The 12,572-nt window shown below is 38.5% G+C and overlaps 1 protein-coding gene across 1 annotated transcript in view; it reads right to left on the reverse strand.

Annotated features, from left to right (window-relative positions):
* LOC109299999 (transcription elongation factor B polypeptide 3-like) overlaps positions 1 to 12,572 on the reverse strand; it is a 37,559-nt gene that overhangs the window by 16,889 nt on the left and 8,098 nt on the right. The window contains exons 2-4 of the mRNA XM_019520565.1: positions 8,119 to 8,175; positions 7,474 to 7,586; positions 1,255 to 1,960 (exon numbers count right to left, since the gene is read on the reverse strand). Of these exons, the coding sequence (XP_019376110.1) occupies positions 1,255 to 1,960; positions 7,474 to 7,586; positions 8,119 to 8,175 (876 nt within the window). The remainder of the gene's footprint in view (positions 1 to 1,254; positions 1,961 to 7,473; positions 7,587 to 8,118; positions 8,176 to 12,572) is intronic.

The following is a 12,572-nucleotide window of genomic DNA, read 5'->3' on the forward strand; positions in this document are numbered from 1 at the left end:
CTCCCCCACACCCCTACCACCAGACTTACCCGCCAAACACTGCTCTCCAAGCTGCCAGGCTGCATTCCTGGCCACATGCAAGCTGTGGCTGCGCTCATGCACACGGCATTAACAGGTGACATTATTGGCTACACCAACCAAAAAAATTGCTGATGGCCAATAATGTCAATTTTCCTTTTACTGGTGCCAATCCGATATGGACCAGTATACTGGTGCCTTATGGGACTCATCACATGAGGAATTTAATACTGATGTTTACAGCATAGATCTTGCATCCTGTGCAGTAAATAAGGAATGGAGTTATCACACGCCAGATGAAAATAAAGATATTTGAACAGTCACCTTGCTCCCTATGAAACCTCCATTTGCATATACAGGGTCCAATTCAGATAAGCTGTTAAGCATGTTCTTAAACCCATGCCATGGCCCCAGAAACTGCTTTAAAACTTGTGCTTCAGCTATGCAGACTTCAAAAGGGTCTTCAGCATATAAATGCTTGTAAAGCACATGCCTAAGGGATTACCCAAATCACAATGTTTTCCTGATCAGGGCCTAGATAAGGCAGAGGTTGTGTGAAGAATAAAAGCAACACGTGCTCACATAAAGAGACATTCGTAACACCATGAGGTAAAATTAAGGTTGCAGAAACAAAACAAAAAAAAAAAACAAGCTCTCTCTATCCTGGCATTTCCTTATTTTTAGCACATGGCTTTGTAACTTTAAAAAACAAATGGTGTTGTTAGAGGTTTTTGTTTTTTTTAAAAAAGAATAAAAATAAACTTTCATTGTGCAACTGTAGTAGGTATAGGCCTACAATTACAATGAAAAATCCTCAATCCCCAAAGAATGTCATTGTTATTCAATACTGAATGCCCATTTCATTTGCAAACAAGGTTTTATCTTCTTCTTTAAATCAAAAAAAAAAAAAGAAAAAGAAAAATGTTCTTGAGTTTCCCCTATTCTGACTACCTTTAGCTACTAGATAAGCATTTGAGTTACAGTTGGTTAGAGAAATTCCTTTAAAACAAACAATCAATTTAGCAACTTAACATCTACCTCTTAATTTGCTTTAAAGAGAAATCCATGAGACCCCTTTCACTCAAAAAATTATACCCAGTTACTGTCACTAGTGTCTTTGCATCACAGGTGTGTTGCATCTAAAAGTTTTACTACGCAACAATTAGTTTGCAAAAAATAAATGAAGTGCTCATTTGAGTGTTTAATTTGAGGTCAGCTTGATGAAACAATAATTACCTTTTTAGCAGGTGTTTCTGACTGATCATCTTCAGTTTGTTGTGGCTTTTCCTCATCCTCTTTTGTGACAGGGAGTTTTGAGCTTTTTTGGGATGAGGTGTTCTTATCACAGCACTTGATAATTTTTGGTTGTACACTTTTAGGACAAGCTTTCCTTTTTCTCTTATTTGAAACCTGATCATAAGTAAGATAGGATTCAAAAGACATGGTAGGAGGCTCAAAGTCCTCATCACCTGGTACTTTTGTTTTGCTTTCCGTCATAAGATTTTCTTTTAGATTTCCTGCATGCTCAAAGTTTCTATGTTTGGAGACATCCTTTCTAGGTTTTTCTTCCTTTGAGGGTGAGTCTTTGTCAGCTACAGCAGAATGGTGCTTTTCCAAAGTTTTTTTGCTGGCTGAAGGGACTGTCTCTTTGCAGTCATTTTTTTTATCTTTAGGATTGATGCCTTGGGAAGTGTTCTTAGAACTATGGCTGCTGTGTACTTTATGTTCACATCCATTAGGAGTCTCAGACTCCTTATTTCTATGTTCAGTCTCTGCAGTACTATGTTCCTTTTTAGGTTTATCCAATTTGGGAGACTTTTTACCATCTCTTAGGGATGATTCAGATGCTTTTGATTTCTCAGAGAGCTTGTCTTCCTTAGAAATGTATGATTCTCTCTCATCTTTCACTTTTTTGGTGACCTGTTTTTTTTCACTGTGATCACTGCAATACAAAATGACAGAATGAGACTTCACACCATTTTTATGCTAGATCACTGAAAGAGACCCTCCTGACCCTTTACTTGAGTTGAACTGAAAATTCAAGTGATACACATCATGCTTCAGTGGTCAAATTGCAACAGATATTATAGACTAGATATATTTTTTTTTTTTTAAACATTTGCAAAAGCACAAATCTCTTCCATTTTTTTTTGAAACTTACAAATTCAAACCCACATAGTTAACCCAAAGTTCTTTTCAGTATCCCTTAAAATAAACAGAAAGGATTACAGCAACCAATCATAGCACTGATTAAAACCAGTAGCAACTCCTAAATCCACTTAGTGCTCCTCAGAGAGCATTTGACCAATTCCAGAAGACAAGAAATACTTGGTGGTCGATCTAGGGGGTGAAGGGGGTGGTTGTTTTAACTGTGTGTTGATGGAAAAGAATCACTACAAACTTATCATGAAATGGCCTTTGTAGATCTTTCTACACACTTACTAAATATTTTCTATGCACCAGACCTTTTCCTCTATCCTCTTCCTTGACTTGCAGCCCCGCTGTAACCCTGCATCCTTCAGTTCCTATACCCATCACTCTTGATTGCAGATCCTAGTAGATGGGCAAGCTGGGCATCTCCCCACTGCAGCAGGTCTCTCATAACAAATTATAAGGAGGATCCAAAAACCCTACTGCACTGTGATGGTTCTTCCATATTAACACAGGATCCCAGTGAAGCAGCTTTTGGGTCCAGCCAGCCAACACATGTTGTCGTGTAGAGTAAGAAAAAGACAGCCATTATTCTTTTCTGATCCTTCCAAAGACTAACAACAGCCATATATAAATTTGCAGAGGCCAGTATAATGAACACCCAACTTAGTACGATTTTCCCAAGGCTCAAACTCGTAACATCTAAAGAAGAGATAAGGATTTAAGGCTTATTTTGATCAAAATGTTTACTATCTTCCTATTGGGTCTCTTTTACTGTAATAATTATGACAGTCATGTTTTTTATTCAGCAAAGGAGCACTATTATTGATGACTCTCCCATGGATTTCAACTTTGATATGCAAGAGACTCTTTTGTGCTACCAATAAGCCTGAGTTCATCTGGAGTTCTGGACGCTCCTGGAGTTCTGTATGCTCCTGGTTTGGTCACCCATGGCAAAGGTTGAGAGCAAAGTTTCCAAACTAACAGTGATTTGAAATAAAGGTACACCATGGTGGAGCAGATGGATAAAAATACCAGTGAATGACAGTACTTGTAGCCAAAGAACTTCCAGGATTTGATATAGATTTTGCTGTACTTAGTGAGACCAGACATATAGGAGAGGAGCAGTTCACAGAGCCTGGTAATAGCTATACCCTTTTTTGGAAAGGAAAAGCTGAAAGACATGTCCACAGCACTGGTTCTGCTATCAAAAACAAGACTTATTCAAATATTGGAATATCTAGTTGGCCTCAATGAGCATGTCATGACCCTTCATCTCTAACTAACAGTTAACATGCAACAGCACATATGCCCGAACCCTTAATGAAACAAAAAAAGATTCCTAATCTAAACTTGACCAAGTCTCATCATCTATCTCCAAAGAAGATAAATCCCCTGACAGGGACTGAGCTATGGAACAGAACATTTTGGAAGGAAAGGGTGGGGAAAGTCAAACCAAATGGAATTCTTCTCCTGAGCAAATGTTTAGAACATGATCTCGTTATCATTAACTCCCTATTTTGCCAAAACAACAAATAGATGACATCATGGAAATACCGCCATTCAAAACAGTGACACCTAATTTATCACGTCATAGCTTATGCCTGGGACCATTGCAATGTCTGTATCAGTAGAGTTATGACCAGCATGGACTACTGCTGATAGGGTCCATCACATCCATTCAGATGGTCCCAAAATGATATAAAACAAAAAAAGCTATCAAGGAAGAGGTTTAATATCAAATTGACAGACTGCTAAAAGCCATCTCCTGCAGTGTCTCGGTGAGAAACTCTTGACACCATTAATCACTGAGAGAGCCTCAAGAAAGGCATCCATGAAGGATGCAAAGTATCTCTAGGTTTCTCCACAAAGAAACATCAGGACTGGTTCAATGAGAATGACAGGGAAATTCAAGCTTTCGATGATGGAAAAAGGAGAGCCTGCAAAGCTTGGCAGAATGACATCAACTCCAAACCAAAGACAGACACATACTAGCAAACAAAGATCCAGAGGCAGATTCAAGAGAGACAACTGGTAGAAGGACAAAGCAAAAGAGATTCAAAAGCTATCTATAGGCCAAGCACACAGAGCTATTCCTCTAATATCCAAGAATCTCTTTTGAGATAGTACCACTATCAATACAGGGTGGAAGGAACTTTTTCAAGAACTCCTCAGATTTTTAATATCAAAGCAATACTATCAAAGCCATTCCACAATATCCTGTTAAGGACTACCTTGAAGATGCACCAGCTAAATCAAGAGGCCTTGAAAGCCATTAAAACAGATGAAAAACAACATTGCATGTGGTCTTGATAGAATACCAGATGAAATTTATAAGCAAGGTGGAAAGAATTTCTCACCTACTCTATGCTGTTATTCTGAAAACATGAACAGTCTCCCAGTGACCTAAGAGACACCAAAATCATTACTATACACAAGAAAGGAGATAAAACAGATTGTAGCACTACTGTCCATAACTAGGAAGATCGTCATCTCAGTAGATTCACCATCCTTGCTGATGAGATTCTACCCGAGTCCCCATGTTTTTTCAGTCTCCTCAGAGGTACATTGGCATGATTTGTATTGTTAGACATCTGCAGAAGTGCTGTGGATCACACTGCAGATATGGTCTTAACTGACCTCAGGCCTTTGATACAAATCAGAGAGACTCTACACAAGATCCTGATGAGATCTGGATGCCTATTAAAATGTGTTACCATCAGATTCCTTCACGACGACATAGCAGCAGCAGTCCTAAGCAACGGCCTAGAAACAGCCTCTTTCATTATCAGAGCTGGAGTCAAGCAAAGATATGTGATTGCACCAATACTATTTTCTGTTTGTATCGCACATCTCACTGATGACAGGCTTCCATTCAGAGTCAACATCCAGTACTGCATGGACAAGAATCTCTTCAATATCAATTGGTTTCATTCCAAATGCAAAATGACCAACACCTCCATTCTCATCTCTAATTCACTGAAGATTGTCATGTGTTCCCACTCAACTGAAAATCACCAGGTCACTCTCAATGGCTTCTGCGAAGTGTATATATTTTTTGGACTCACTGTCCACTTCACAGAAACTAAGATACTTTACCAACCCACCAAGCTAACCAACTACTCCTCCACATATTACAATTAGAGGAGAATTTCTGGAGAACATTGAACATTTCCCTTACCCAGGGAGCCACTTTTCCCCAAAAGGTAAATATAGACAACAATGTTCAACATCAGATAAAGCCTGCTGGTGCAACTTTCAACATCTCCAAATTCATGTCTTCATCAATCATGATATCAGGACCCAAACCAAACTTCTCATCTACCAGGCTGTTGTCATTCCTACCCTGCTGTATCCATGCGATACCTGCGCAACATTTCAGAAACACTTAAAAGCTTTACAACATTACCATCTGCAATGCCTGTAGAAAAGCCTACATATCAATTGGAAGGACAGAAAAAGAGTGCTCTAGACCAGGCAAGTTGTACCAACACTGAAGCCACTTTCATACAGCACCAGTTGTTATGGACAGGAAACGTCATAACAATGCGTGACAATCAACTCCCAAAACAGGTCCTATAATCCCAACTCAATGATGGTCACCACTCTAGAGGTAACCAAAATAAGAGATTCAAGGACCCTTTGAAGGCCATTCTGAAGAAATGTAATATTAATAATCAGTACTTGAGAAACAAGCACTGAATTGCCTCCAATGATGGCATGATGTACAACAAGATAATGATCATCTCACTGAAGAGGCAGAAAGACAAGACACACACCATGGGAAATATCTGTTACCAGATGTTAATAGGACCCACTCCCTCCTCCAGAAGCTTTGCCATGTCTGTAGTAGAACATGCAGATATCAGATTAACCTCCTCAGTCATCTATAGACTCACTGATGACTCCCCTATTTACTGAAAGACTGTTCATATGAGGAGACTGCTGCTGCTGATATTTCAAAGGTAACATATCTTGCTATGTATATAGGTTTACCTGCCATTTTTATACATTACAGGTAATACATTACAAGTTTCTATATATATATATATTAGTGCTTATTCCAAGTTCTGTGCAGTTTGCTATTATTTGCAGTTCAATGGAAACAAGATTTATAGCTCAAATGATAATGGAACTGACTTCGAGCTTTCAGTTCATAAGGCAAAGAACAGCAAAAGCTTTAGAATAACACTTACCAAACTTTTCAGCAATGGACAACTGCTAACCCTGAAGGGTATATAGTGGTCCATGACAGATTATGAAGCTTTTAAAATTATAAACATCTCACCCGCAATGTGATCCAATCTAGACCACTAGTCTAGAAAAATTTTGGCCTGCTACTGACAGTATCATTAAATCAGCCCTGTTGGTTCTGCTATCAGGCAGTGATAGCAGAATTTTGTAGGAGGCCTATATAGACCTATGCTATGGTCCCATTAGAATGACAATACTCAGTGGAATTTATTGTAAATGAAAGTGAATGCGACATCATCATAAACATATCAAAAATCAACAATGTTCCTGAAATCAGCAGTAGTGTTTACTTAATGGGGAATTTGGATTTTGGGACTCTACTCAAAAATAAGCATAGTTGCAGAATCTCCATCCTTGGAAATTTTCAAGAGCAGGTTAGACAAAGCTGGTTAGGATGATTCAGTCTGAGATGATTTTGCCTGGATCAGGGGCCTGGACCAGATGACCTTGTAAGGTCCCTTCCAGTCCTACTTTCCTATGGATCAAGTAGGACCGCTGACCAGTTCAGGACCAGAGGCAGCTACACAGTTTGCACTGCTTTATCATCCTGGCTTAGAATGTATTAGTTTACAAGGGTATCAAATGGTTTCTCCACCCATCTGGTCTCCACTAATTTATTTTTCTTGTGCATTAGTAAGAAAGCTTCTTTCTCCCATGGAAAGAGAGTATGTGAAGGACTGGGAATCAAGCGACTCAAGGTGTGATGAAAAACCAATATCACCACATTACTTCTCTTCTTGGTATGTAGTTACCACTTCCCTAGAGAATCAGAGATGTCCATTCACTGGATTTGCCATCTTCCTCAATCAGCTAGCCAAGGACTGACAGACCCTAGTGTGTATGTTTAGATTAGTCAGCCAAATTATTTCCATTTTTTCCAACGAAATAGCATTTAAAAGGGTTTTCATTCTACCTGTTTATTTTTGCAAAGTTTGCTTCTATCATCTGCCATTCCACGTGCTTCCTTCATTATTCTGGAGTATGCTTTTATGCAACACAATATACTGAAGAATAATTTATCTGAAAAATCTAAATTTGGTTCACACCTACCTTTCAGTTTCTGGGGGGATAAGTTTTTTCCAGTGGCTTACCAGGGATTTAGCTATAGTCCCAGCTGTGGCATGTTTCCTAAAACTGTTCACTGTTTTTCCTACTCCAGTCTCCTATTGAAAATAGTGGAAGGAGAGAAATTGTTTTTTTTTAAAATGACTGGCATCCTGAAAACATTTCTACTAATGGCTAACAATAATGTGGTACTTCAAGACTGCACAACCTTGTATTGCAAGTTTAAGAATACCCTATCTTTCAATAAGTATGTGCAAATTTACAAAGAAAAAAATAATTAACCATACACATCCAGTCTCCATCTTGGTTAGAGACAGGTCATTCCACTTAGCAAAGGGATCCCAACCTTAAAAAAAGGAATCGATTTCCTTCACGCTCAGGAGAAACCTCAGCTCACTACTGGCACTACTTTTCATATTGTTGTATTTGTCCAGTTATATACCATGCTTCTAGATGGTTGGGGGTGGGGGAGGGAATGCACAGAAGATGCTCTAGGGCCCTTTAAGAATTGAACTGGGATTTGGATTCAGGGTTACAGGATGCAGCAACACCACTGGCTTCCTTGGCTTACAGCCACAGAAGATACCACACAGCTTCATAAGAATGATTTAAGAACAGCGTGTTACTTACTGCTAGAATGTCCAGTGATATATCCAGACCCTGCAGGGCCTTAAGTGCTTTTATGACCTGAAAGAAAAACATTAGGATCAGTTAATTAGTATCTCTTTATGAATATTATCCTTCTCTTCCTATTCTCAGCCCTTAAATATCTGCATAATCTAAATAGGTTTAGTAGTTTTGGCAATGGGGTGTACAGCCCCTTGCACCTGCACCCCCTTCCCCAAAGTCGATTTGAGAAGGATGGGAACCTCACTATGCTGGGGTTCTGGACAGCTGAGTTGAAGCATTTCACCTGCACCTTCAAACTTAAAAACCCCAAAGAAATCTAGTAGGTATTACTGACTTCACTGCAAGTGAAGACAAAATCATTACGCAGATAATTCAGATGCTTGTTTTAAAGAAGCCCACAGTGCAGAGATAATAGATTTAAAAAGATGCATCTAGGGAATAGGAATTCTCCCATTAGAACTCCATATAAAGGCATATAAAGTCTCTTCCCAGTTATCATATTGGTCCTCTGACAACTCTAACTCCAGAATGACACAACTGTAGCACTCTCTGTCTCATACTACAAAGGAGAGCACTTATTCTTAAATATTTTGTCATTGGCAATTAAAGCAGTAACAGCTTTATTTTTGGAGGCTAAATGGATTTTCTGTTCCTAAGAAAAAAGGTCTCTTTTGACTTGTAAAGAGCATAAAATGTATAAGAGCATAAAATGTGAACTAGGCAATCCATGCACAGGAATTACTTGATTAGCCATGTGTACTTTCTAAAAACAAAAATCCTGTGTTTCCCATGGAGTCTTTTTTCCTTGAATGGCACTGTACTATAAATGCAGATAGACTTGATGAAGGATTTAAGGCGCAAGAAATTCAGATCCGTGCTTCTAACAAATCCAGAATCTAGGGTATTAGAAATCAAAGTTCTTTGTCAGGTCTACATCCAGACAAAACAGATACAAAGCAGATTTTGAAAGGAACCTGCATAGCTATATAAATGAGGCAAGGCCCAGTTCTTCATAAGCTTTCGACTAAGACGACATAATGAACTGACATTGATAATTTTACATTAGATATTACTTGTCAAACCCTGTTGTAGGTAGTGGGATAGGTATGAGAGGAGTTTGTTTCAGTAACAGACTTAGTGTGAAGGCCATTTTAAAAATGCATATTTAATGGACATTTTACCCTGTATTGTTACAAGTACCAACAGAATTACTTTTTAATTTATATTACTTATATATTAGCCAAAAAGCTCAGTGGTCATACTGTACTTAATCTTGTTTCTTGAGTTTCACTGTCTACCTTTGTACATAGGCAGTATCCATGTTTGTGTGCATTTTTTATATTGAAACAAGGAAGAAACAATATTTTGGTAACCCAAAAAACTTCTGTGGTTTTAAGAGTTATCTAGAATACTCAGGAATGTGCTTTATAGAGTTTTCAGGTTTATACCTGGAATTTCTTTAAAAAATTTTTTTTTAATTGACCTGATTTTAACATAGCAGTACCCCTTGAAAGAAAGAAGCTCCCTGTAATTCATACTCCTTCTGCACTCATTGTAGAAGTTCTAAATAGCTCTATTTAAAAAATAAGGTTTTCTTGAAGCAAGCAAACGTGCTAGGTATAAAGGGCTCATTTTAATTTTAGCACATACGAATACATAGTTCACATCTCAAAAGATAGCCTTTTTCCTGAAGGCACCGTATTCCCAATGCTTAGCTCAATTACCAGTCACTAAGACATGGTTACCAAGATGAACTCTGATTAGTTTCCTCTTCCTTCAGTAACCTGAACAAAAAGATATACAAAAGGATATAAAACAAAGCCCACTTGTTCATTATTTTCACGGTTATTAGAAAGCAAGTTGACAGTATCATTTTAGGTTTTTAATAATATTTTCTGTTCTCACAAGATCTTAAAAAAACAAAACAAAAAAACCCCAACTTTTGATAGTACAGTTATCTCCTTAAGAAAACAAATGTAATTTAAGCAGCAAGGACACAGACATTTTGCCATGGATGACTAAGTTACCAGCTCCCATAACATTTATTTCCAGTGGTTTGTAAAAAGGCCTTCTGTGTATCCAGCCTAGAAGGATAGTTATTTTAAAAAAGATGGGGGGCGGTGTTTATTAGAGGTCTCAATTCATTCTAGGTCTCAATTCATTCAAGTAGCAGTACAGGAAGAGACTTTAAAATAATTCTTTTGTTTACAGATTTGGGGTTAAGTTAATTCAGGAATCTTTAAGCAGGGTATACAATAGGATTTCAGGTACCTCTTGTTTCATTAGAGGCCATATTAACAACAAAAAGGTGTCCTGCTATTTTGAAGAGGTATGCCCAACAAAGAACATTTAAGCATTTAGATGGCAAGCCATTCTGATATTTTTTGTTTTAAAAAAATGGTTTAATGCACAATTTATAGTTTTCATATCTCACCCCAGGCTACAATATTAACTTTGTCAGGTTTTTTTTTAAGTGTAACATACAGTTAACAAATAAACACAATAACACACCATTGTACCATAAAGGTATAACCTAGAGAGAATAAATCAGATTCCCTGACACCCCTTTTATGGGAAGCACCTCCTGCTCTCTAGAAAGCATGGAATGGCTGAGTCTGCAATGAGATCAGTCACTATGTATGGGGCTACCACAGGACAGCCAGCTCCATTTACTTGTACTATAAATGGGCAATGTAAATGCCAGTTGCTAGTCTGGCAATAAAACATGGCTGACCTCACAATCCCATACAGAAGAAAGCAAAGCCTGAACAGTTACAGCAAAACACTCAGAGGCAACTGTTCCCATCTCATTCAGAAGCCATTAAAATACTACACATATAGGATCAAGGAAAAATAAAAATGTAGCTTGCATCAAACAAATAAGATGCTTGTTCAGAATCTCTGTAGTCAAATAAATACACTAGACAGCTTTCATATCAGTAATCTTGAAGACAGATTTTTACTCAATTAAGCAAGATCCATTTTACAGCCTTGGTCCTAGGGGTATGGAAAAAATGAAAGGTCTCACTTACAACCTTACAGGTTTTTACAAGCATTAGTTAACTTTTACAATAATTCAGTGATTCATATTTATATTTATTGGGACTTATACTCAGATACAGAGAGGGCAAACTCTAGTCTGAAGTCTCAATTAACAGATCTTCTCAGAGAACCTGAACACTGTTGGTTCTAGTGCCTTGCTCAAACCATAACTACATGAAAGTATGTCAAGGCCAAACTGTATTTAATTCTATTTTCTTAATCTTGACCATGATCAGGGTCCCATTATGGTAGATGCAGTAGATAAATAGTCTCTGCCCTTATAGCTTGCAGTTTAATAAACAAGACAAAAGGAGAGAGAAAAAGCTGATACTTCTCAACAGAGTTATTGTTGGCAAAAATTATGCTACCTCTATCTGCTTTCTTTGGTACATTTTAAAACACATGATATAGTCTGGAGCAAAATAAAGGAGGTCAGGAAGATGAAGTGACATTAAGAATAAGAGAGGGAAAGAGTTTCAATGGATATGGAAGGGAAGAGGAGCATCCAGGGACGGGAGAGCAATGGCAAAAGAGACAGTAGGCAAGAAGGGGTAAAAGCAAACAAGTTGTCTATGGTCTACACTGAAGTTGCAGCCTGTAGAACTCGATTTTGCTTATGAGTCTAAATAACAGTTTTCTAGCTGCATAAGTAGCAGTTTTGCCATTTGTGCACAGATTAAAATGCTATTTCCCCGGCAGTGTGGACACATAAGCATGGATACATTGACACTAGACAACATACTGGCTTGGGAGCTACATGGTTAGGTGCATGTGAATCTGAGTATCAGTCCCAAAAAACAGTGGCGGGGGGAGGGCAGGGAGGCAGGAAAAGGAAAACAGCCTCTCATATTTTAGTGTCAATACTCAGGCGGTTGAGGGATTTACTCAAGACAAAGAACTAGGTTTTTAGGTCCCCCTCACCCAGAAGCAGTTTGAATCCGTCTTTCTCCAACTCCCCAGCATAATGCATCAAGCACTAGTTCAATTCTTGACTGAAATAAAGCATCTAATGTAAAAAGACATTAGCATCAAACAAAAGAGGATCTACCCCATGCTCATGTTAATTACGCCCAAGCTTTGTTGCACTCATTGCAAAAACAAGCACATAAGCATACAACTCATTTTTGTTCTGAATGTATGTGGCTGAATTTGTTTCTCAATAGCAGATCTCACTGGCCATGTCCAGAGAAGCGCAGCCATGTGGTACATGGCACCGCAGACATGTCTAGGGTACCACATACCACACGTTCAGTTGTTCTCCATGCTGCAAGGGAGCAGCGTGGAGGGGTTTTTTGACCCCTGCATATCCCACAAGGAAAAAAAGCAGAGCGGCACATGCACAGGCAGCGTGCACCACTCAAAGCAGAGCTGGGCTATTTATAGCTGTGCTGAGAATGCCGACCAGGCTTTGT

This window comes from Gavialis gangeticus, unplaced genomic scaffold, assembly GCF_001723915.1.
Source record: "Gavialis gangeticus isolate Ggan-Ray unplaced genomic scaffold, GavGan_comp1, whole genome shotgun sequence".
NCBI lineage: Eukaryota > Metazoa > Chordata > Crocodylia > Gavialidae > Gavialis > Gavialis gangeticus.